Source organism: Nannobrachium achirus (genome assembly GCF_963921795.1).
Source record: "Nannobrachium achirus genome assembly, chromosome: 2".
Taxonomy (NCBI): Eukaryota; Metazoa; Chordata; class Actinopteri; order Myctophiformes; family Myctophidae; genus Nannobrachium; species Nannobrachium achirus.
Window position 1 is genome coordinate 60,361,723 of NC_137811.1, and position 27,835 is coordinate 60,389,557.

At 42.0% G+C, this 27,835-nt stretch overlaps 1 protein-coding gene across 1 annotated transcript; it reads left to right on the forward strand.

The window, feature by feature from the left end:
• On the forward strand, positions 1–27,473 carry ptdss1a (phosphatidylserine synthase 1a; the record flags this gene model as incomplete). The annotated part of the gene is made up of 13 exons (XM_080737912.1): positions 1–182; positions 1,587–1,678; positions 3,985–4,029; positions 5,278–5,402; positions 8,289–8,447; positions 9,431–9,582; positions 14,361–14,502; positions 17,781–17,893; positions 18,697–18,762; positions 21,005–21,104; positions 21,528–21,596; positions 23,198–23,264; positions 24,550–27,473. The coding sequence occupies 13 exons, from the start codon at positions 1–3 to the stop codon at positions 24,642–24,644; spliced, it is 1,407 nt and encodes a 468-aa protein (XP_080594038.1). The 3' UTR covers positions 24,645–27,473.
• Between the last annotated feature and the right edge of the window lie 362 nt (positions 27,474–27,835).

Consider the following 27,835-nt stretch of genomic DNA (forward strand, 5'->3'; position numbering starts at 1 on the left):
ATGGCGTCCGTTTACAGCGGATCCCGTACCCTGAGCAAAGATGATGTCAACTACAGGATGCATTTCCGAATGGTGAACGAGCAGCAGGTCGAGGACATCACGCTGGACTTCTTCTACAAGCCGCACACCATCACGCTGCTCACATGCACGGTGCTCAGCTTGATGTATTTTGCGTTTACACGGTAAGAAAGATCAAAGATCCCCGGACATCATCATGATAACAAACCCAGCAGGGAAGGCTAGCGTTGAGCTAACGGGGCAGCAGCAGAAAGAGGATGCTGCCTGCCTGGTTTTTGGACAACAACAAACACTCCCGGCCTCCCCTATTGACCCCCAATTTTACTTTTATTTTTGCACTGTTTTCCTTTTTTGCTTAAGATATCTGCATAGTAGTACTGTGTTCTATCCGTCTGTCATTCAATGTTATGTCAGTTAAAGAGAAGGATCTCAACGGAAATAAGCTTTGCCTTTATCCGAGTTTCCTTTTAGTTGACCTTGTATCAGTGAACTGTGCCGTTTACTATGCATTGCTTCTAATAAATACCTCAATCAATCAAAACAACGCCGTGTCCAAGCTGGTCGGATCGTGATGGCCTGCTAGACCAGGCAGTGGTTGTCCAACTTTTTCGATTCAAGGACACATTTCTTTTTAGCCCCCTCCCTCAAAGAGGACCCCGTGGGCCCCTGGACCCCACTTTTAGAACCCCTTGATCTAGACATCTGGTGGTCTCCAGTCTCCACTAGCCTCACAGACGACACACATGAACAACACATGCAATGTGCAGTTATTGTTACTGTTGACGACCACAGGAAATGAGATAGGCTTGTCAAGTTGGCAAAAGGACAGTATGGATAACAAGGTTAGGGATGTGTTATTTCTGGACATGGTTTGTTAACTGTGTGTGGGAAAGAGTCTCTGAGATGAGATTATAGTCATTGCTGATGCAACCAAAAATGTTTCTTAACATTGTGGATGTTACACCAGAGGAAGTAGATGACTGTGTTGAGGAGGAGGGTTCATAAGTCCTCAGTAGGGAGTAGGTGGGTGGGGATTTGACTAGTTTTAAACTCTGGTGTTTTCCTAAATTATGTAATTTACCTTACTTAAACTGGAGGAAATGACAGTAATGCTGTAGTAGAACACAAGAATAATTGGAATTTGTCACTATCGGATATTGATGAAAAATGAAAGGGAGTCTCCGCACACTCAAAACTGTGCAAAATCAAGTTCTTTATTTTCAGTTATATAAAGCTTTCGGTCATAGACCTTCTTCACTATAGGATATTAAAAGAACTCCCTTTCAGTTGTAATATTGAAGATGAGCTTGCTTAGTGATGTTGCCTTATGGTCCAAATATGGACTAATTTGTGCTGCTTACTTTGGCGAGCTGGATTAACTAGTAACCAAGGTTATGCATGCTTTGCAGCCTGTTCAATTCAAACAATTTTTTTCCATGATTGCTTCAGTATACCTAGTTCTGAAATGCGAAAGTGTATAAATTATATTGTTGTGGAAATGTATATTTCTATTTTCACGACTATCATATGAAAATGTGATGTCTTTTTCAACCTGTCATTTTGTGCAGAGACGATGGGAATCCTGACAACAACCTGTGGGTGGGTCTCATCCTCGTCGTCTCCTTCTTCCTGGTTATAAGTGTCCTGGCATTTCCCAACGGTGGGTAGAAACAAAGCCATAATATCCAAATCATATATGAGTAGCATTATGTCACATTTCAGGGAAAATGCATTAATGCGTATGACTTTGAAAAATGAAAGCATGCACAACTTAAGGCACTGTTTTAAGTGTAAACACTTAAAAGGCATATTTTATATTTTGGATGTTCAAAAATAGTCAATCTACAAGCTCACAATCTTGTCTGGCACATTATCATCATCATCGGTTTAAAGTCTGCTTTCCAGGTAGCCACAAATTGCAACACTAGATTCTTTTTGGAGCGGTGAAAGCGCTCCCAATAGACAGGTATGTCCGTGGGTATGTGGGTGGCTGGCTGGCTGGCCGTGTCCGTCCGTCCGTAGTCTGGCAATACCTTGAGTGGCCACACACAACACACTAGTTAAAGGAGGGGCGCTGTTTTGTGCAGGCCAGGCACACTCACCACTCACTCTCACACACACACACACACACACACACACACACACACACACACACACACACACACACAGGGTATAGCTACTCAGATTCACCGCTCCACTTCGAACCGAGGTTTGATTTTTATCTGATGAATCTAGGGTTGCAACTTCATCTGATTGTATTAAACAACGCCAAAGTCACCAATATTGCGACTCTATGGGAATCTTGAATTATGCTCTTTCTATCTGCAAAGTGTTTGTTTCAGAGAAATCCACCATAGACATGTTATGAGCTACTTTCTGTCAAAAAATCCAGGCAGACATGTTTTTTGGAGCTGTGTGAAGCACAGGCTCCCTATACGTGGCCGTGTGGGTCTGTCTGTCTGTGTGTCTGTCTGTCTGTGTGTGTGTCTGTATGTAGCCTGAACTTCCTAAACTTCGGCACGCCACTAGTCCCACAGTTTTGCCACCACACACTCGCGCCATATGTCAAATCGAACGGCTTACTCGGGAATCGTGGGCTATTACTTTTCTAAGAGAAAGGTTCTATAGTTTAATTGATATTAATTTATTAGTGAATTAATTTTCCCCATTGACTTATAATGGGAATCGCAAAAACTCACATTCAATTATTTGTCTCTCGCAAACCATAGGGGCTAGAGTTTCAAGACTTGGAGAGGAGGTTCATAATGATTTCAAGGATTAAATAAAAAATAATTGTGTCATTTGGCCGCATGGTGGCGCCATAACACCCCACTTTACGTTTTTGGCCTGTAACTCTTGAACCGTAGGTCGGAAAATTAAAAATATTTTTTCCCTGGATTCCTTGGGTCATGACGCATCTCCCCATATAGGCCACGCCCATTTGCGCCATGATAGATTTTCCGCCATCTTGAATTTTCTCCAAAACACACTTTTTGCTCCTTTTCCTACATATTTTCTTCAAATGTCACAAAAATCGGTACACATGATCCACACACACACACACACACACACACACACACACACACACACACACACACACACACACACACACACACAGCTCCACTTCACACGGGTGTGATTTTTTCTAAGTGTTAAACTTTGGAAGCGCTTTTCTTCAATACCGCAATGTAACATTTAGAACCAGGTGGTACACAGGACCGTTAAGTGACTTCCCACAAGCACTTCCAAACTCCAATACTTAGAAAAATCACACCCGTGTGAACTGAGCGGTGGTTTACCCCCCCCCCCTTCCCCCCTGTGTGTGTGTGTGTGTGTGTGTGTGCGTGTGTGTGTGTGTGTGTGTGTGTGTGCCTGGTCTGGCCTGGCCTGAACAACAGCGCCCCTCCCTTAACATGTGTGGTCATAAAAGGTACTGCAGGCCTGCAGGCTACATACAGACAGACACACACGCACGCACGCATACACACACGGCCACGTATAGGAGACGGTGTAACCACCGCTCAAAAATCACCTGAACTGAATTTCTTGACAGAAAGTAGCTCATAACATGTCTATGGTGGATTTTTCTGAAACAAACACTTTGCAGATAGAAAGAGCATAATTCAAGCTTCCCATAGAGCCGCAATATTGGTGAGTTTGATGTTGTTTAATACAATCAGATGGCAAAAACAACCCTAGATTCATCAGGTTAAAACTAGATTCTCGCCATGGCTTTCTTCCTCCTCTTGTCTGGCACAATTTATTCTCAAAAGATTGTCTGCGGCCATATACTGTTGTCTGTGGCCAATCTGGCCATATACTGTACATCATTGGGTGCTTGACATGAAGATGTGTCCATGTTTGCTTGTATGTGTCAGGGTAAATGATGAGAAATGAGTTGGGGTTTAACATTATGTGTAACAACAGTGTACAGCCATGCACTCAATTCTGACTTCATCCCCCTAGGTCCCTTCACAAGACCTCATCCAGCAATATGGCGGATCGTTTTTGGTGAGTGTTGTTGCCACAGGTCTGTTAACCACTTGAACCTTTGTGTCCCCCTTCTGGGTATGTCATACAACGTTTGACAGAAGGACAGGCAAACATTCTGAGAAAATAGACAATCCACAATCTCATTTTCACACTTTGACACAATTAAGTGTATAGGGTTTGAGTGGTTAAAAGACAGGTTGTGCGTTCATGCCTCAGGTGTTTTAATGTACTCATCATACTGTGTTGTATTATTACAGCAACAAAACATGCTCTAACACAGGGGTTTTCAACGTTTTCAGGCCAAGGACCCCTTAGTTGAGAGAGAGAGAGAGAGAGAGAGATGAAGCAGGGACTCCCACAACCTTTTCATAGATTCCATAATAGTTTCATTGTTTGACAGCACAATCATCAGTGTATTTTTGATTCATGTCAATTTGTGTTTTCAGATATTTAACCACTTAAACTGTCAATAATTAATATACTTGACCTTTCGCTCTGTACTTAGTCTACTCTTTTCCCCTCTACAACAAAGCTCTTTGCCTAAAATAGCCGATCTACAAGCTCCCAAGGCGTTGTGAGCTTGTAGATCTGCTATTTTTGGCTGAAGTTCTCAGAATATGGACACTATGGTTCATGTTGTTAATATATAAAAGATTGGATTTGAGGACCCCCCTGTAGTCACTCTTGAGGAGGACCCCATAGGGGTCCCGGACCCCCTGTTGAAGACACCTGCTCTAACAATAGAAACTTGAAAGATGAGGGTTAGGTTAACCCTCATCTCTCAAGAACAGACTAAAATGAAAAGGACCTTTTCTTTGAAGATGGCTAGCCAGATTGGGTTAACCCTGAGATCTCTGTGTCAACCCTGGTCCCTTTTATGCCCATTTATGGAGATCCCTGATGTCATCAATATTAAGCCCATGTCTTGGAAAGCCCATTTTTTGACATACTGTGTCAGTCTCATGTGAGGCATCTTCACGTTTAAAGTTAAAACTTAAATTAAAGTCAACAGAGAAAATGAATTCCTGAATAAATGTATATATAAATTAAACTATTATAACGTGCCACCAAAACTGTTGGGGGGAGTTGCACGGCAAAAAAAAGTTTACTTAGGAGACGATGGAGGATGCAATAAAGTCGGACAATTACTATCTGGTTGCCCTGAGGGGCAACCACACTAAAAATAAAAATAAAAGGGGAAAACGTCATCCTCTCAAAATCAACCGAAACCGTAAATGTGACCACTTTTCCTTGTGCCTGTTGCAGGGTTAAGTGTTCTCTACTTCCTCTTCCTGGTTTTCATCATCTTCCTGAACTGGGAGCAAGTCATGAATGTCATGTACTGGATGGACCCCAACCTGCGCTACGCCAAACGGGAAGCAGATGTCATGGTGAGTAGGGATACATACTGGTCCAATGGGCACCTCACCTCAATGTTAAATCAGGGGTCTTCAACGTTTTCAGGCCAAGGACCCCTTAGTTGAGAGAGGGATGAAGCAGGGACCCTCACAACATTTCCATAGATTCCATGTCGTTTAATTGTTTGACAGCACAATCATCAGTCACAGTGTATGTTGAATTCATGTCAATTTGTGTTTTCAGATATTTAACCACTTGAACCATCAATAGTTAATAAACTGGACCTTTCACTCTGTACTTGGTGTGCTCATTTTCCCCTCTACACCAAACCACTTTGCCTAAAATAGCCGATCTACAAGTTTACAACGCCTCAAGTTCTCAGAATATGGACGCGAGGGTTCAAGTGATTAATCTACTGTAAAAAGGAGAAACAAAGTTTCTATCACACAAAGATATGGAGGACCTCCTTAAGTAACTCTAAGGACCCGCTAGGGGTCCCGGACCCCCTGTTGAAGACCCTTGTGTTAAATTGTTTGTTTGAAACGTATTTTCTATGAATTACACACCCCATGAAGCTTTGAATTCATGGAGATCTTTTGTCACAGGTTTTATAACGTTTATAAGTTTTAGCATTGTGTAATGTGCTGATCAATTTATAACATTGTACATTTATAAATCATAATCCTTTTTGTAGGTCAACTTTAACCACATTAAGTGGCCAACTTGAACAGGGTCATCTCTGTACTTGATCCGCTCTCCCCTATATGGAAAATCTCTATACGACGAAAACTGCTGAAGTGCTGATCCTCAATCTCATAACACGTTGCGTTGCTGTGCACCGTGAACTTGTAGATCCGGTATTGTTAGTGTGTTAGGGATGCTAGGGTTCAAGTTGTTATGAGACAAAACAGTGGGGGAAGGACAAGACATGCTGTTGACATGTGACAGAGGTCATAAACTGGAGTCAAACCCATGACTCATGATGACTGTGTGACTCCGTCTATGCCTACATGTATTTGCTTTGATTACTAACAGGCTGTCCCACGAGGACACCCATCCCCCCACACCTACCCAATACAAAGCTTCTCTCATTGTGGTGGATGCACCAGTCCAGTAACCATTTGAAGATGTGATAATTTTGATCTGAAATGTATCTGCCTTTCCCTCTGGCTAAAGGTGTCTCCACACCAAATATACTACTTCAAATTGCTAGTCTGTTGTAGTCTGTTGGCATTAGTTGGCAATCTTGGCATTTAAAAGTCGGGCGACGGAACATCGCATACAGATGACACCTCGGTAGCTTGCAACGCTGGTTTGCAGTGTTGACAGGTCTGCTCATTATAAGTGATGTTGGTCTTGTTTTCATGTAAAGTCGCTAGTTGAGGGTTGCTTTAGTTTGGGCTGTTTCTGAAGTGTAGTTGCTTATTTTGCCTTGCTTTCAAGATTCTTTTAGATAATAGCTGATGTAATAGAGCTCAAGTGGTGAAAAGGGTCGCTTCTTTTGGGCTTGTTTTCATAGACATGGTTGCTTGTTTCATGGACAGAATCTAGGAACCGGAGTTTCCTCTCCAGTCTTTCCTCTCACCAAAACAAAACCCCTCTTCCCTCCAGACGGGTCAAGGACGACTCATCAAAACTGAGAAAGTCCAGTTGCCCATAAGACCGTTGATATAAGACCAGATCCGCTGCCGACAACCTGCCGACGGCAGCTTTGTCGGCAGAAGACGCTTTCCGTTTCCGGCGGCAAATCGTATCAGAATCCTTTGTGCGGTAAAGAGTTACCTTTAGAGGGGGCTCGGTGGCACTGTCAGTAGTGCTGTCGCCTCACAGCTAGAAAGTCCTTGGACCTGGGTTCAATTCACGCCGGGGATGTTTTGGGCGTTGGGGGTGTGTTCTCTCTTCCGCGTCATCAGTGCCCATACCCTAGGTGGGGTTGGCATAAGGGCCTTTCCGTGTGGAGTTTGCATGTTCTCCCCGTGTCTCCTAGGGTAGGTACCCTCACAAAAAACATGCAGTAATCCTGGTATCCTCTATTAATCCTCTATTCTGCCTCCCCCTGGCCAGCCGGGGCGCCTGATGGAGGGGAAAGGAACTGGTTGGAATAATGTGTTCCACGCGGGGAAACTCCCCACTGAAAAATGGGTTACAAAATCGTGGGATAAAAATTATTATAAATAAAAAGAGTTACGTTTAGGTGTGGTTTATTTTGTTCTGACTCTACCATGGTGCCTTTTATTAGGTCTTGACCAGTTGTATGAACATGCTAGCCCACAGGTCTATCTTTAGAGGTCACATGATGCAAAATGAGTGACACATGTTGCCTCATGTTGTATTTGTTATAATAAAGAAAGCAATAATATTCAGTATTGCCATTTAACCACTTAAACAATATATACAGATCAATCTCAGAAAATTAGAATATTTTGTTAAAAAAACTCTAACCACAAATCAAACTGGCTGTAGAAACTTCCCACTGGACTTCAAGCAACTCTGACTTCAGAAGGTTGAAATTTCTCTGATATAAATCCTTGTTTTGAGTGGTCTTGTGTAATATTGTAATATTTAGAAATATGGACTTTTGATATTCATGAGCTGTATGCCATAACAATTCAACATTTCAACAATTCACTGAACATGCAATGTATCTAGAATATATGAAAGTTTCAAGAAATATATGAATGTTTCAAGAATATTTACTTTTACAAAATATTCGAATTTTCTGAGATCGATCTGTACTTCGTTAACGGTAGACCCCCTCCTTTCTTTCCTTTACACTAAACACATTCGCAGAAAATAACAAATCTGCAAGCTCACAACACAACAGCTTGTAGATTGGTTGCTTTTGCTGAATGTTCGCCCCCCAGAATTGTTCACGCTAGGGTTTATGTTTTTAAATATTTCTACCACACCCCGTGCAGGAGTATGCGGTGAACTGCCACGTGATCACGTGGGAGAGAATCCTGAGCCACTTCGACATCTTCGCGTTCAGTCACTTCTGGGGCTGGGGTATGAAGGCCCTCCTTATCCGCAGCTATGGACTCTGCTGGACCATCAGTATTACTTGGGAGATGACTGAGGTAAACACACACGCACACGTCTGGTCACACACAGTGACAAGACATCACGGTTTGGACCGGTTATTGTCCTAGTTTCAAACTGGGTGTCCAAGCTCAACAATGGCCCTCATTCATCATGTCCACAGTTTGTGTGAACAAAAATCAATCCGTCGTTACGTTTGATTGATTGAATATTTTATTTGACAAAAATGGAGAACAGTACAAGTATAGTCAATACAATACAAATGTTGTACAGTACAAGTACAGTTAAACACCCTGCCTAAAAGGAGCATCCCAAATAAGTCCTTTTACGGAGGTCCTTGGTATTCAATGCATGGATTTGTGGATGTGAGCATAACCACTGTCATTCAGACCTAGATAATTGATCTGGCTCAGTTAAGACCTATATGAGCATGTAAATGTGTGTAATCTAGTCTCTGTGTTATATATATATATATATATATATATATATATATATATATATTATAACTTTCATATATTGTTATTAGGACAATTTATTTAGCATTCAATATACATATTTCCATGGCAAAATAACTATTTGTATTATCAAAGCATTCAGTAATTAATTCATTGGTGGTCATAATGAATCTCTTGCGCGCGCGCACACACACACACACACACACACACACACACACACACACACACACACACACACACACACACACACACACACACACACACACACACACCAGCTCAAGTGAAATTAGGAGGTAATAAAAGCCTGGGTTTCCGAGGCTAGGTAATATGTAATATGTAATCAACTGGTGGGCCGTTCATTCTTCCCCAGAAGAATTAAAGTAACGTGGCACTGTAATTAAAGTGCTGGAACACAGGTCCTCATAGTGCCTGGACTGAAACAGATTCTCTTCCTAGAATTAAAAACTCCTTCTATAGTCTTTTAAAGTGTTTCCGCTGGTGTTGGGGGAGGCTACTTCGGAGCTGAAAACCACATACCTGTGAATTGTCCTTCCTTCTATCCTTAGCTTTTCTTCATGCATCTGCTGCCAAACTTCGCCGAGTGCTGGTGGGACCAGGTGATCCTGGACATCCTGTTGTGTAATGGTGGAGGCATCTGGATGGGTATGACCGTCTGCCGCTTCCTGGAGATGAGGACCTACCACTGGGCCAGTATCAAGTATGTACCTTTACACTGTTCTTTACAACTAGGGATGTTCTGAAAGGAATACTCTTGGCCAAAACCGAATACACACACACACACACACACACACACACACACACACACACACACACACACACACACACACACACACACACACACACACACACACACACACACACACACACACACACACACACACAATATACAAGTGTGTACACCAAATTCTGGGCCCTCGGTACAAGGATTCACTGCAGGCCCCCCATGAATGTTCTTCATAGGGGGAGGGGATTTAACCCATTTACACTTGGAGCGCATTTGTTTGTGCTTTAACTATTGAAAAATAGCAGATATAGGCCTACAAGCTCACAGCGTGCCACGATGCGAGCTTGTAGATCTGCTATTTTTGAAAAAGTCTTTGAATATTTCAAATCCTTTTGTTTCTATGTCGTGTTCTATGTGTTGTTCAAACCTTTTCATGTGAAGGACCCCCAAAATGATATGTATTTGGCCATGGACCCCCATCTCAAAATATTTAGTTCCAGGGACCCCCCAGAAGCAAAATTTGGGGCTGTCCACACAAAGACGAATTTCATTTGACCGGGGAGGTAAAGCCACGATTACCCATGAGTGTCCACATGCAAACGCATGAAAACGGAGGACTAGACGAATAGTTTCCAAAACTCCGGCTGCAGTGCATTTTTGTTACCTGGGCGTATTTCTTTTACCATGTGGACAGCATAAACGGAGAAGTTCTTTGCCTGGTTACGTCACCTTGTGCTCCTCCTTGCTACTATGAGAGAATCCCGTGGTCTCTGTAGAATATCCATATTATGAAGAGCAATTAGGTGCTCATTATCAATAAAAAATAACGAGCTCCATCCCTTATTGTTGCGAGGCGACTACCTCTTCTCTTGGTCAAATTATGGCTATGAAAAGAGCACTGACAGGCTGGCAGCACTTGCATTATAAGTCAGCGATTGTTATAATTCAAATTAGGCTAATTTGGGGGGGGGGGGGGCTTTTTATGCCTTTATTTGATAGGACAGGTAGGCTGACAGGAAATGGGGAGAGAGATAGGGAATGACATGTGGCAAAGGTCGTCCGGTTCGGGAATCGAACCAGCGACGCCAGCAGGCATCATAGCCCAGTATGTGGTATTCGCCTTGACCACTAGGCCAGCGGGCGCCCCAAGAGAAGTCTGTTTTAATTTTCTGTATGATTTTATTCTCTCTGTGTCAAAGGATATAAGCATAATAAAGCGTGGAGGCGGAGAATTCATTTCACTGCATTATAGCCATGCAGGCATTGTTGTGAACTTGTGCTGAATTTTAAAACTGTTAATAAAGGAATAGGGATGTGCGTGAATATTCAGGTATCCTAACGGTTTGTAAACCACTATTCGTTTTGAAAATACCATTTGGTTATTCTATTAAATATATTTTTAATTATTGAGATATTAACTTTATAAAAATGTTAAATGTTTCACCCATACTATTACTGTCACATGCTGCTTTTAACAAGTAAAATAAGCAAATTGCGTTGATTGGGAAGCCTGACTGTCACATTGTGGCATAGTGGTCAGTGTGGTCGCACTCGCAGCTAAGTTTTATTAACTTTTATTCACTCTTTACCTCGTTACTGCCCGCTGCCTTCCTCCGGTCATTTGAAGAATTAAATCCATTTTGAGGTGAGAGCATGGATGGAGCATGCAGAGTAGGCTTACCGTAATAATATGTTGGCTGATAATACAATAGGATAAATTATGGTTTGATGAGAGCATTAGTGCATCATGGTCAGTGGACTCCAGTCTTACCAGCTGTGCGCGGGAGTTAATTGATCTGACCTAGATTTAGTTTGCAGCATGATGTAATTGATTATTTGAGCATTCCAATATTATATAACATTTTAAAAGGCTTTTATATACTCTTGATACATTTTTCAAATGAGCTTTGCCCTAACAGATCGAAATGTGCTCAGTTTTGGCTATTTTTGTACGTCAGTGAAAATAACCACTAGGAACTATAAAGCAATGAATCAATCAATGTGTGCATTCTGATGAGGAGAATGAACAGACTGAGAGCTGTATAACGTCTGCGTGGATCGAGGCAGAGGCATGCATGGGCTTTAATAATCAATGGTCGGTTCTCTCGGAACCTCGGAAATAAAAGGATTTCGGGACAAATCACAAATGTCATGGGTTACAGTCTGTTAAAAAAAAAAAAGAAAGTCTGACCCGACTTGGTATACTGTAGCATAGCCTATGGCTTTTTATTGTGTAGGCAGAGTATAGGCTATTGACGCAGCTTTTTATTGCCTGGCTTGAACTAAAACAATATTTGACAGACATGACTAGCCTATACATTTTATCGCGTTTTGTCGTGTCATGTGGGCAGAGATTTTTTTCTACACGGGGCCGTGTGGAGGCATAGAGGTCCACCCGGGAGGTGGAATTCGTATGTGATTCGTCTTGGTGTGGACTAGGCCTTTGAGTTACAAATGTTTACTTAAAAAATACATATATTCAAAGATTTGCACATTTTCACAACTTTTCAAAAATAGTAGATCTACAAGCTTGCTGTGAGCTTGTATATCTGCTATTTTTCAATAGTTGAAGTATTACATAATTAAGCCCCCCCCCCCCCCCCCCCTTGCGACACCCCTGGCTGGGAGGAATTCAGCCTTGAGAGACCGCAGCCTGTGTCTGTACTTCTCCATTCAACAGTACACGATTATTGTTTTCGTACACAATACTCGTAAGGGAGTGTTAAGTGCTTGTTTTGGGTGGAGATGACGGAGGCGCGCCGTCTCAAGCGCAGACTTGAGCCAAGTGAGTCACCGCCGAGCGAGCTAAAGTGAGCGAGTCGCCGTGTTGAGCGTTGCCTGATAGATTTTTCCTTTCTCAAACCCTGAGCTTGTAATTTGCATATATGAATAAAGGGCATGCAATCTATTAGAGGAGGCTTGCTCAAATCCCACCCCAGAAAAACAAACAAAATTAAATGGAAAATAATGAATTACATTACAGGGATTACATCTGTATTTATTGTGAATAATCCAGCTTGGATATTATGTGGCCGCTATACCTCATAATAATAAAAAATCTCATTCAATGTATGTCAGTCCTTTAACCGGCTTGCTAATCTCTGTTGATTTCAAGAAGTGCATGTTTTATTCTGCCTAGGCTTGATAGATACTGTGCAATGTGCATCACAGATGTTTTAGAGATGTTGTGTTTTAGCAGATATAACTGTTATCCCTGCTTAAATTGGATTCATTTGTGGAAACATCCAAGAGAAACCAGGCAATGTTTCATAAGGATTAGCCAAGAAAAGTGTTGTTGGGATGTACTGTATTACATTTCCCCAAATGCCCATCTTCTGAACAAAAGGATTTTAAACCACCAACACAGCTTTTCTGTGTGTTTTTTCTTTGCCAACCTGGGGAGAGCCGGAATCGAAACCAGGACTTTCTAGCTATGAGGCGACAGAGCTACCGACTGCGCCACTGTGCCTCTGCCATGACGTTTTTCTAATGTCTAATTGGAATGAAAACGAAATAGATAACACACTAGATTTTTAAGATATATATATTTTATTTGGGGGGATTTTCTGCCTTTATTCGACATACAGTAGGTAGACAGGAAACGGGAGCGAGAGATGGGGAGTGACACGCAGCAAAGGTCGTCGGGTATCCTGGTGTCCGTATTTTCAAGTACAATTTGCATTATCAAACTATTTGAGAGTCCTTGGTATGGAAACATTTTGGATCCCTTGGACACTACTTGGTGTCATTGAATGTGATTCAGTATAATTGAATATGGCCTGTGATGGTCTCCCTCTGAATCAAGTGGTTCTTAAACCTTTTCATGACAAGGACCCCCAAATTGATATGTTATTTGGCTGTGGACCCCTATCTGACTTTTTTTTGTTGCTTTTTTTAAATTAAAAAATAGCAGATGTACAATGTCGCTGAAATAGGAGTTTATTTATTATTTTATCAATGGAAAAATAGTCCTCTTTTGGCTCCAGCCAAAGAGGTCAATGCCATTTTGAAACCTAATCCAAGGTGGTGCTCAGGGACAGGGTGGAGTGCATTTAATGATTTATGTTTTGGTATTATTTTCTGTTCATGTTTCACCCTTTGTACCAGCCTAACACGTATTGTGTTCCCGTCTGTAATAGCCTCTCCCATGTCCCTCTCTTCTACCGCCACTGTCCTGTTTAGTGTGTGTGTGTGTGTGTGTGTGTGTGTGTGTGTGTGTGTGTGTGTGTGTGTGTGTGTGTGTGTGTGTGTGTGTGTGTGTGTGTGTGTGTGTGTGTGTGTGTGTGTGTGTGTGTGTGTGTGTGTGTGTGTGTGTGTGTGTGTGTGTGTGTGTGTGTGTACTGTGTCGGTGGTTCTCGAACTTTTTCATGTCAAGGACCCCCAAATTGCTATGTATTTGGCCGTGGACCCCCATCTGAAAATGTTTTGTGCCAGGGACCCCCAGAAGAGAAGATCTTTTTTTTTTCTTTTTTCAAAAATAGCAGATGTACAAGGTCGCACCGCCGTACGCCTTGACGCGCTGTGAGCTTGTAGATCTGCTCTTTTTTCATAGCCAGCATATAAATGGATAAAGTGATTAAAATGATTGCCATGCTATATTAACTAATAACATAGTTCTTGTTATCCCTGGAACAAGAACCAATGCAGTACGTACATGTATTTTTACACTACCACATACTATTGTCTACATACGCACAGTTAGATGACACAAATAGTAATATGGGGTCAATAAAGAATGTGATCTCATCTAGGGACATCCACACCACGACGGGGAAGATCAAGAGAGCGGCACTGCAGTTCACCCCGGCCAGCTGGACATACGTGCGATGGTTCGATCCCAAGTCTTCCCTGCAGCGCATGATGGGAGTCTATCTGTTCATGATCATCTGGCAGGTGAGGATGAGAAAGCTGCCTTCTCTAGGTGTCTTAAAATCCCCAAGTGAGTGCCCCCCCTGGCCCACTCTCTGGCCGAGGCGAAACCACGGACATGTTTGAGTCAGCTTTCCCACTGCTCTCCTAGCTTGCTAGGGCTGCCAAACCTCCCAGACCCCACCTCCCTATCTGTCCACCATACTGGCTGCCATGGCGATCAATGCAGACCTTCTTCCTCCCTGGCCCCGCTTTTGTGCAGTGATGAAATAGAAACATCCTCTCCCCTCGCTCCAACACTCTGGAGAGGCTAAATAGTAATTATTAGTCTTTGCGAGTAATTGGAGTTGGAGTGTGTGTGTGATGTGTGTACTCGTATTATGTCTACTTTTATTATGTCTACTTTTATTATGTCTACTTTTATTATGTCTACTTTTACTATATGAATGTCCCCAAAAGTAGTACAATTTGAGAAATGTGAGGACAATTTTCCCAGTCCTCAGAAGAGAAGGGGAGAGGTGTTTTGAGTCACGTTGTGAGCTTGTAGATTTGCAAATGTTTGGTTATTTTCAGCTAAGATGATGTTATTATCGTCACAACTATAGTAATACAAACCTGTGTGGGTGTGAGCAGGAGGAGAATAGTGGGGAGCTCTCAGTGTGAGCAACATTTAGCTCCTCTCCCAGGCTTAAGGCCAAATGAGGCAGTAAGAAGGCAGCAAGCTGCTCTGCCTCCTTATCCATTCTATCCATTATCCAATGCTGATGACAGGAACTGGGACTCTCTGTGTGTGTTGATTTTGACTTACCTGGAACGAACTTAATGCTAATCTCCACTCCACTGCATTAAACATGTAGTGTTGTTCGTAGGAATAAACACAGAAGCACCTGGGAGGAAGTGGACTAAGAAAGGGGAGGAGCCAAACCAAGTTCCTGTTACTGTACCGAAAAGGGTTCAGAGATTGCTTAATACTGAAGACTCTGTTAATTACTTCTCCAAGAAAGCTTTTCAGGCCTTTAATTTATTTGAGAATCTTTCCAGGGGTATCTACTGTAGACCAGGGATACTCAAACTTAGGAACTTGTGGGCCACATTACAAAAATCACACCCGTGTGAAGTGGAGCTGTGTGTGTGTGTGTGTGTGTGTGTGTGTGTGTGTGTGTGTGTGTGTGTGTGTGTGTGTGTGTGTGTGTGTGTGTGTGTGTGTGTGTGTGTGTGTGTGTGTGTGTGTGTGTGTGTGTGTGTGTGTGTGTGTGTAGATCATGTGTACCGATTTTTGTGACATTTGAAGAAAATATGTAGGAAAAGGAGCAAAAAGTGTGTTTTGGAGAAAATTCAAGATGGCGGAAAATCTATCCTGGCGCAAATGGGCGTGGCCTATATGGGGAGATGCGTCTTGACCCAAGGAATCCAGGGAAAAAAGAATTTTAATTTTCCGATCTACGGTTCAAGAGTTACGGGGCAAAACGTAAAGTGGGCCGTTATAGCGCCACCATGAGGCCGAGTGATGTAATTATTTTTCGATTCATTCTTAAAATCATTATCAATCTCCTCTCCGAGGTTTGAAACTGTAGCTCCTATGGTTTACGAGAGAAAAATACTTGAAAGTGATTTCTTGCATTGTCCCATTATAAGTCAATGGGGACAATTAAGCGTCGTTTTTTGCCGATTACGTCGGCATGGTAAGGCGGATCGGAACGAAAGGTAATAGAACACCATTCCCGGCCGAGCCGCACACTTTGATGTATATATTGCGCGAGTGGCGTAAATGGTGCGGCACTAGTTACGCGCCGAAGTCAGGCTACATACACACACACAGACACACACACAGACCCACACAGCCACGTATAGGGAGCTGCACACAGCTCCAAAAATGTGAAGGGGCCACGGGCCAGTTGATATAATGACATTACTTGATAACTTCTCTCTTTTATTTGCTTTATTTCCACATAACGTAAGACAAGTGCAGTGTGCATTATTTTATGCCTTAAAATTCCTTTCATATTCTGTCAATGACACAATTCGTAATCAAAGCAATTTGTTCCATTTTGTCTCTTTTTAATAATTCTGTGCTATTAGCACATTCCACACAAACACTAAAACTAATGTACATTTGTCTGCTATTTGTCTGGGTTGTTGTCTTATCTGTCTGCCTGCTATCAAGTGGGATAACGCTAAAGTATAGCTGAGCACATCTTTCTTTCAATTGTATCACAATGTTATTTATGACTTGGCTCACATTCAACACAATTGGCTTTTTACAGAAAATAAACTTGTGAAAATAGATAGTTATGCATAAGGAAAATAAAATCAAACAATCTACTTAAAATAGATCACCCAGACTGATTAGCTACCAAATGGCTAATGATGCAGTTGTTAAGTAGAGCTACAGTACATCTCAATGTCGTTTTGGGTATGCCAATTAGTCGGGCAGAGCCACTGGTAAAAAAAAAAAAAAGAATCAGCGATTTCAATGGCCGATTATCTCTGGAATGGAAGGTCCAATCTGCTCAGTTTAAAGCTTGTTGTTAGATGAGTGACTTCGAGGACATTGAGCTGGTGGGCCAGTTAGAATTGGCCTGAAGTGGCCTGCGGGCCGGAGTTTGAGTATCACTGCTGTAGACTATCATTGGCTCTCTCTCATAGTCAGAGGCCTTAGGGTTTTTTCGCGCTAATCAGTCTAAAAACGCCACATTTTGCAGAGATGTAGCCCAGGGTACGCTTTAATGATTAAGCTAGGGCGCCCGAGTCGGCGACCTTCGGGGTCTAACTAGGGGTTTGTCATGATGCTGAATCCATTGCAAGCATTTGTTTTGCACAAAAAACATTCCTTGGGCTATAAATGGCCCCAGGAAACACCCACAAAACTGTGAAAAGTGATGACTCCTCACTTTTCATCACTAAACCATTGTTTTCTAATTAGACCCCTCACATCCTATTTAAATACCCAGAAAAAAAAGTTTTTCTGTGTATTACTATTTTCCTCCTGTATAGAAAGTCGATGGTAGCCCAACTTCATTTGGCCGCTGTGGCGACCCTGAAGGTCGCAAACTCGGGCGCCCTAGCTAAATCATTAGAGCATGCCCTTGGCTACATCTGTGCAAAATTTTGCGCTTTTAGACTGATTAGAGTGAAATTACCATTCTATCTCCCTAAGGCCCCGACTATCACTCTCTCTCTCACACACACACACACACACACACACACACACACACACACACACACACACACACACACACACACACACACACACACACACACACACACCTCTTACCTTTATGTCTGCCTCTCTCTTCTCCTAGCTCACAGAGTTGAACACGTTCTTCCTGAAGCACATCTTTGTGTTCCCTGCGTGCCACGCTCTCACCTGTTGTCGCATCCTGTTCATTGGAATCATCACAGCTCCCACAGTCAGGTACAGGAGCCGCCAACTAGAAGACGCATGCCGTTTGTGTAGCAGACGTGTTGTAAAATGGCTCCATGTTGTAGATCAGGGGTCTTCAACAGGGGGTCCGGGACCCCTAGGGGGTCCTCAGATTTACTACAGAGGGTCCTCCACACCTTCCAATGCTTTTTATATTGACAACTTGAACCCTAGTGTCCATATTCTGAGAACTGTAGCCAAAAATAGCAGATCTACAAGCTCTCAACACCTCGCGCTGAGCTTGTAGATCGGATATTTTCAGGCAAATAGGTTTGGTGTAGAGGGGGAAAAAGAGTGGACTAAGTACAGAGTAAAGGGTCAAGTTAATGGTTAAATATCTGAAAACACAAATTGACATGAATCCAAAATACACTGATGATTGTGCCGTCAAACGATGAATCTATGAAAAGGTTGTGGGGGTCCCTGCTTCATCTCTCTCTAAACTAAGGGGCCCTTGGGCTGAAAACGTTGAAGACCCCTGTTGTAGATGACAACAGTGTTAGATACTCAATATGCCTCTTGAAGAAAGCAGATGGAAAAGCTTACAAAATAATAATCTTCTCAAAATGGTTGGAAGTCTTTCCTTTAAACATGGTCTAATTTTAGTGAACTTTTTTTCTTTTTTAATTTAACACAATTTTGTATTTATTGTATGTTTTATTTTCACCATTATGTTTTAGCCTACACACTTGTTACTGTGTACATGCTGCCAAATCAATAATCTTACTTTGTATTGAAAACAACTGACATCTGCTAACATTTGCATACTCTGTGTCTTTTTGTTGTTGCTCTAGGCAGTATTATGCATACCTTACAGACACCCAGTGTAAGAGGGTTGGCACACAGTGCTGGGTGTTTGGGTAAGTTCTGACTTCTATCCTGTCATTTGATGACCTCCACAGTTGTACTCTGCTGTAGGGCTGTGACTGCCCATTATTGTCATAGCGATTATTATTTCTTAAAATCAATTATATCAATGATAATGATATCATTGCCTATTTTCACACTCACTCACTCACTCACTCACTCACTCACACACCAGGGATTGACACTAAGGCTTGCCCACCTGCCCCCGGCAGGTAAATAAAACTTTCGGGCAGGTGAAGTTTGCTTTCAGGTTGCCCGACCGGACAAGTGCTCATTTGAGAGCGGACACAACAGTCTATAAACACAACGCCAGATATCTGTCTAAACACCTGAACGTGGCCAGAGCGCTCTGTCTTCTGGTCTGTGGAATGTAAAATAATAATTACCTATAATGTGCTGTTTTTACTGTTGATACACTTAAAATGTAAAATAAATAACTAGTGTGAAACCATAGACATATTCAATTATAGCTATGTAGATATTTGGATTTGGAAGTATTGAGGTACAGTATGACTTTTTTTTATCGCACAGACCCAGAAAGTAAAGAAATATGTGTTAAATTCAGCGTTTTAAAATCTTACCTATCATTTTTAAATGGACGATTTACTTTTCGGGCAAGTGGGCATGACCTTTGGGCAAGTAGAACATGATCTGTACTTGCCCGATGGGCAAGTGCCTCTGAGACCTTAGTGTCAACCCCTGCACACTCACGCACGCACGCACGCACGCATGCACACACACACACACACACACACACACACACACACACACACACACACACACACACACACACACACACACACACACACACCAGCCCCCTTATTTTTACTATTTTGAGACTTTTCACCTATTACATGCCCAAAAAATTTATCAGCTGCTTATTAATCAATTATTTTATTATATTACTGATTATTGATTATGTTTTATAATTGATTAACAGTTGCACCTCATCTCTGCTGTATTTGCATAAAACCTGGTGATGGTGTAAGTGAGAGTGCACAGGGGCTTTGCTGTATAGTGGTTGTCAACCGATCTGCAACGTCAGGCCAGGCGTTTTAACTCCCTCTCACCTTTATTTATAGTGGAAAGTAGAGATGGACAGGCATTAAATGGGCCTAGAATTATTGAATGCTTTAACCAGTGAAAAATAGCAGATATACAAGCTCACAGTGCATTTTGAGATGGGGGTCCGTGGCCAAATACATATAATTTTGGGGGTCCTTCACATGAAAAAGGTTTGAGAACCACTGACATAGTAGTCTCTCAAGAATCCAGTTAAGTGAAAAGGACCTTTTCTTTGACGATGGCTAGCCAGACTGCTGACATAGAAACAAAAAAATAAATCTTAGAAGGATTCAAAAGACACTTATAGAATCGGGTCAAAATTCTTTTTTTTTTTTCAAAAATAGCAGATCTACAAGCTCGTGAGCTTGTAGATCTGCTATTTTTCACTGGTTAAAGCATTCAATAATTCTATTGAATGGGAAAGGGGACTCGAACTCGCATTGCGCGCACAGGCTACTTCAGAGCTTAGGTGCCAGTCTGGGCCACTTGTTGGTTTTACTTTATTTATCCACAAAAGCTATCTGTAGTTCAATGTTGACTCAATGTGCATATCGCTGAAGGTCAGGTAGAGTGCTCAACTGCAACGGCCATGAGTCGTGCAAAAATAGCCGATATACAGCATCACAAAGCGCCACGTCCTGATGACCTTGTGAGCTTATAGATCGGCTGTTTTCGGCGTGGGACACCACTGTACCATTAAGTATAATTCAGGCTCGACAGTGTTATGTTCTGTAGATAGTGCCATGCCAGGCTGCCTCCGCTGTGTGTACATTAGATATTACTGTACCCTCAAGGTCACACATATGTGTCTTCTCACATTCCCTCACTGGTGTCACCACCTCCATGGGAGGTGAGTTAAGAGAGCCCAGAATACCCTGTGTGTGTGTGTGTGTGTGTGTGTGTGTGTGTGTGTGTGTGTGTGTGTGTGTGTGTGTGTGTGTGTGTGTGTGTGTGTGTGTGTGTGTGTGTGTGTGTGTGTGTGTGTGTGTGTGTGTGTGTGTGTGTGTGTGTGTGTGTGTGTGTGTGTGTGTGTGTGTGTGTGTGTGTGTGTGTGCGTGCGTGCGTGCGTGCGTGCGTGAGAAAGGGTCAGGGTTACTCGTGTAGTGGTTAGGGATTGCGTGCGTGCGTGCATGGGTGACCTTGGTGTGTTTTTCTCCTTGTGTTGTGCAGGGCCATTGCTTTCCTGGAGGCCTTGGCGTGTGTGAAGTTTGGACACGATCTGTTCTCCAAGACTCAGATACTGTATGTGGTTCTGTGGCTGGTGTGCGTGGTAAGTAATGTACCAACCGCTGTCCTGTGGAAACCTTCTATGTCCAGAACAGTTACTTTCAGGAACTGGACACAAGAACCACTGTTCTAATGGATCCACTGTAGTTAATATTTAGTCACAAGTAGGGGTGTCACGGTACCATCATTGCGCAATATGTAGGGGCTGTCACCATTATGAAATTTTAACATTTTGTTAATATATATTGAAACATTAAACATAACGTTTCAATATATTTTAACCAACACACAGACGTAACGGGTGTTCAATAGCACTGATTTATGAAAAGGGGGAAAAAAGATAGCTGGTTTCTGCCAGACAGCGACGATATGCTTTTACAAACATAAAACACTGCTTTGTGTGTGTGTGTGTCGTCCCTTTGTTGATCCTTGACTAATTGAGAACCTGTCTTTTGCTTCATTTCAGGCATTCATCACATTCCTATGCCTGTATGGAATGGTGTGGTGTGCAGAAAACTATGGTCCAAGAGGGAAGGTATGAGTAACTGTGACTTTAGACCAGTGGTTTCCAATGCGACGTGTTGTGAGCTTGTATATCGGCTATTTTCTTCAACATTTGTTTTCAAATGTCCCCCTGACCCACTGTTTGGGAACCACTGCTTTAGACTGATGTTGTGTCCTTTGACAGAATTAATAACTTTCTGGTCCTCGGGGAGGGGATATTTCTTTTACAATTTCACCCAGCTGATGGTTGCTCTGATGAGCACGGGGGGACATTTAAGTGTCTTGCTCAGGGAAACTGTGACACATACGGTGGGAGACTCAAGGGTCGAACCGGTGACATGACGTCAAACTATTGGTGTTCTGTGTATGCCCATACACAAAACACCATATATGGGTCATAAAAACTGGCTTGAAAGTTAATGCTAGCTTACACACCTGGGCCAGTGTTTAGAGTTAAAATAAGAGCCCAACCGACTTCACCCATGATGGGTGTGGCTCAGTCAATATACACTCAAAGGGGCTTTTCCTGCAAGAGATACTTATCTATATACTGTACATATTAACTCTGTTGATGGTACTTATTAACCTAAATTCCGCCAAAGTTATGATCACTAATGTCTGTGAGAATGGACTTGAGAACAGATGGCTGAATTTTAAGGAAACCTTGAGGGAATGATCACTAGACTATCCTGTAGATTGGCTATTTTCGGGCAAGAGTTTTGGTGTAAAGGGAAAAAGGTAAGGGGCGAAGGATATACCCATGGGTCCACAGTCCACAGAGTATACTGGGTTTAAATGGTTTATGTCAAGGTCACAATCAAGGTCAAGGTCAAAATGACATAATGGCTCATATCTCAGTGACTGACAGATGTGGGCGGGTTATGGGTCTTTTTCTTGATTTAGAAAACATTCACTTCTTAAATGAGAATGAACCACTGATACACTGACACACTTACTACATGCATAACAGATACTAGTCCTACCAAGCATGTGCTGTACTACAAAAAGAACATGTTATACTTATAACTATTTTTTTTTTTGGAGGGGGTGGCGGCATATTGGCAATGCAAATACTTAGATCAGGGGTCTTCAACGTTTTCAGGCCATGGACCCCTTAGTTGAGAGAGAGATGAAGCAGGGAAAAACCTTTTCAGAGATTCTATTCACTGTTTAACAGCACAATCATCAGTGTATTTTGGATTAATGACAATTTGTGTTTTCAGATATTTAACCACTTGATCCATCAATACTTAGAATAAACTTGACCTTTCACTCTGTACTTAGTCTGCTCTTTTTCACCTCTACACCAAACCTCTTTGCCGAAAATAGCCGATCTACAAGCTCACAACGCGGTGTTGGGAGCTTGTAGATTGGCTATTTTCGGCTAAAGTTCTCAGTATATGGACACTAGGGTACAATTGGTTAATATAAAAAAGAGAAAAATCACTCAAAGATTTGGAGGACCCCCTGTAGTAACTCTGAGGACCCCCTAGGGGTCCCGGACCCCCTGTTGAAGACCCTTGACTTAGATAATTGTATCAATGGATGCATTATAAGGACCAAGCGAGGTATTGTGCGTGATTCTAATGCAGTAAGATCCTAATGGGTTGTGTGTGGTGTCTTCTTTCACAGAGACTCTCAGAATGTGAGGACAGTAATTACGCAGAGTCTGGTGACTACATGTCCGAAGGATTTAAAGGTACAGTTACATTTTTATCTTCCCCGGCTGCAAATCATCTACAGTGGAAAAAATAGCCTTGTGAAAGAACACGTTCATCTGCCATAATCCTTTTTTTTTTTTTTTTTGTGGGCAATTCTTTATTCAACCACCATTATCTTTTCAATGCCTGTCTTGCCTGACCCCTAGTGGTTGGCTTTGCTTTTATGTATGTCACACTAAAGGTCCCCAAAGCAAACACTGAACTGGGGAAAACAGCCTTTTGCTTTAATGCCCCAACCTACAGCTTAAATTCATGTTCTCCCATAACATATGGGCATTTTAACTTTGATTGCAGATCTACCCACTAGTGTCTGCAACTGTTTTTAAACTTGTTTTGTGAATATTGATTGTACTTTGATGTATCTCGACGACACTGCAAATTAGGGCAACCTCAATGTCTTTCGAGAATAAATGGTTTGAATGAATACATGTGTTTTGTTTCCATATCAGTTGGCCCACTAGCCTCCTACGTTTTGATGTCCTACTTTTGAATTCCAGACTTTTTCATTGCTGTATTGATACTTTTACTTAAAGGGGGCCTGTCACCTAAAGGGTTACTGTCACTTTAAGAATCATCTTAACAAGTTAATATTTTTATGATGTCATTGTGGGGATGCGCAATTATAAGCCAATCAAATTAATTGTCTGTATAGCCTGACTGTATGACTACTTGCTGTACTGGTCAGCTGTTGTTGGGCAGATTACACTTGAGACAGTTTCAGACTGTTTGAGGATCCACAGAGAGATCCAGGAGAGAGACCACATGAACTACTGTATCATACTATTATAATTTTGGGGCTGACAGCGGACCTTTAAGTAAAACATTTGAGCACTTTTTCCACCACTGCAAAATATACATGTCTACAGTAGTTTACATCAGTGGTTCTCAAAGTGGATTCCATGGACTCTCTAGGTTCCTTTGGGGCGGGACTCTAAATTGACCCTTACAAGTCTGTAACTGTAACAGTATACAAATGGAAACAAATGGATTTGGTTCCATTTGTATACTGTCAGAGTTAAGGGAAGACCTTGAAATGCAAAAGTTTGAGAAACACCGGTTTACATGGGGGCGGGTCTCCATTCCGACACATCCCCATTCCGATCACCAGCTTAGCATTCACCAGCGTCGGCAGGTTAGCTACTCTCACCGGGTTAGCATTCACCAGCGATAGTTTTACTGAGGTTAAGGTTAGGTTCAGGTGGTGGTTGGAATAGCGATGTTTCGGAGTGCCGATGTGTAACCGTTTACGTTGTGTTCTTTCAGGAGACCTGGAAGATGAAGACGATGACGGCCTGGTGGTCCGACGGCGAGGGGCTGCGTCAGAGAGGAGTAAATCCAACGGCATGGACAGCCAGTAGGAGCCGGAGCCCAAGGCTACCAGGCTCTCTCCTGTGCTTCCAGCAAGGAGCTGGCAGAAAGGGAGGAGGGAGCAGAATCCTGGTGGATTTTAACTGTTAGAGAAAAACACTCCTATAGCAGAGGGACTACAGACGAGGACGGTGAGACTTGAACTTGGGACTTGGGATGGAATCAGGTTCATGCAGTGTTATCATGGAGTATTCAAGGGGGTACTGTCATGCCTATTTTATACTCCATCGTACGTCGGTGTCCCGTGCCGGAAATAGCATATCTACATTTCGACGTGTTAAGTTTGTAGATCGGCTATTTTCAGAGTGGCCCACCGTTGTACGACTAAGTATAGATGAGGCTTTTGACTTCTGAGACCCACAGCTATTTGTGTGTGTGTGTGTGTGTGTGTGTGTGTGTGTGCGTGCGTGTGCGTGCGTGCGTGCACACATGAATGATAGAGCAAAAAGGGCAATGCAGTATTGCTCACCAGAGATTTGGATGTCTGTTCAGTGTTCATTGTCGCTGGTTAACTGTAAATTACAAATTACAATTATCGTACGATACAGTATATCATTTATTGAAAACGTGAATCTGGCTCAAACTAGCCTGAAGGTCCTGGCGTCAAACTACTGTATGTACTCCATTTCAATATGAAGAGACATTATGTACAGCATATCACAGATCTTATATCACAGGAACCTACGCAGTATAATAAGTCTTTATAAGCAGGGGAAGGCTGATGCTCCCTCTAACTAGATAGATAATCTATTGTTTATCATCACTCATCTATTTACATTCATCACAGGTGTTAGTGTTCACCGTATTTGTTTTTATGACTTGAATAAAGAGGAATGTGAACGGGGATTAAATGCAAACCCTCTTCAGTAAGGAAGGCCAGATGGTCCGGAGAGGTTTGAATTTTGACCTGGATCAAAGCAAGCACACAGTCGATGCACTTTTTTTTTTTTTTGTAAAATCTCCTACAGCTGCTCGTCACTGTACAAGCTGTCGAGTTGCGTTTTATCAGAGATACTGTACATTTGTAATGTTTGTGATTATTTTGTGTGTCATTGTGACATTGAGTGATTTTTACTCCTTGTTTGTACACCTGTGGCTGCTATCATTTTTTGTTTGTTTGTTTTTAAACTATCTAAACACCTGAGGGCAATCATTCGTACACAGCAGAAGTCCTGGGTGTTGATTTAACTCTAGAGAGTGTAAAAACAGAAAGGGTCTGTTGAGGGTGTCACAGACACGAGACACGGGACACGGGTGAGATAATCGAGACACGTCCAATCTGCTTTGTCCCCCTCTGTAATATCATCGTAGTCTGGGCGGAAACCTATGTAGGTCCAAATCCTTTTTTGTATAATGGAAAAATGGTTTCAATTTAGTAATTATTTACTCACAAGCTCTTGTTAATACTTTTCATTGATTAAAGCCGTTAAGGTAGACTTAACCACTTTTAATCTGGCGTCTCTATTTTGGCCAAGTTATCCACTTTTTCAAAATCTTAAATAATTAACAGAGGAACAAGCTAACAATGCATCGCATCACAATGTGTTCACTACCTTTGCGCGACACTGTCATGGTGAAGTATAAAATAGGGCATTCATTTATGGGTGGTAAAAATTTAAAAAACATAAAAAGATCACATACGGACATGCAGGGTTTCTGCCCAAAGAGCAACCATTTTGAGTTTGAGAAATGATTGAGGGGGAACTAATTAAAGGTCTGCATTATAACGCTTACATTATGCATGATGGTATCAGTAATTCATTCCACGCCATCAGTATGTTGCAGGACCTAAATTACAAGTGGACACTATGTACTGTAAGTCAGTGGTTCTCAACCTGTGGGACCCAGGGGGGTCCCCAAATTATTTTGGGGGGTCCCCAGATGATTAACTTAATGTGCAAAATTGTTTTCTCACTCAACTGTATACAAACCAACATAAAGTTTAAGTGCATATAAGAGGGTATATGCGCATTTCTAATGTGACAATTTAAGGACTTTTTAGTAACTCTAAAATGACAAATTAAACATTGGCCAAATTGTCAAATATTAGGGGCAGAAATTGTGAAAATAGCCGATCTACATGCTCACAACGCCTCGCTTTAGAACCGTGTTATACAAAATGTAATGCCTCAACTCTTGGTGATCGTCAGGGTGGGGGGTCCCCAGTTAAAATATGATTATTTTGGGGGTCACAGCCTGAAAAGGTTGAGAACCACTGCTGTAAGTAGTGATGCCTGCATGTCTTCAAGCATCGCCTGGCAGCACAGCTTGGCTTCAGGTTCATTTTTTCTTGTTTTTTTAACTGTTCTCGTTGATGCTCACATGGAGTTTGCATGCCTACAGTTTGTGTCAAATCACCCACTAGTGGTTTTATTTGCTAGGATGCTAGGCTACTTGTTACCATAAATCAAATGTCTCTCACTTCACACCAGGAAGCCAGTATTGCGACTCTTATGTTCTTCAGTCGCATGGTTTTAATTTCACCCTTTGTGCCTGTATGCATGTGCTGCTCCCCCTGTTTTGTATTCATAATTATAATTTTTTGTTTGTTTCTTTGGTTGTGTTCAACCAAATCTAGAGTTGTGTGTTTTCATTCTTGTGATCTCAGTGATTAATCGAAATATTTTAGCGCTTGTTTCTCTGGTTTGTCGTTGTCGTCATCATCATCTCGGCACAAATGCCCCTCATGATCCCCGACAATCCAGATCGGTGTCTTCCTCTGTCGAATGGACCAAGACTCTGTGCTTTCATACTATGTCATGGTACATTGTCGCTGGATTTCATTTGCCAAAACAATGCTGTTGGAAAAAAATATGAATTTGTGGTTTTTATTCACTGTGAAATTAATTAACAAAACATATTACAATGTTTTACACCTTCTCTTCATATCTTTTGTCATGTCTTTATTATTTATTAGTGATTATACATATAATTATAATTAGACATTATAAAATATTCTGTACTGAAACACACCAGAGGATGACTAGATGCATCACTCACATGGCCAGAGACTGGGGTTGAATTTCTGCAGCACACACAGTCTACCCTTAACGTTCTGTCTCTCTACACTATGCTGTCTAAATAAAGCAAGAACTAGACTGCACTCTGTCGAAGACTCAGGTGCCAACTTGTGTCTTGTGCACTCAGTCACTTTCCTAAGGAAACGAGCAGTGCGACCAGC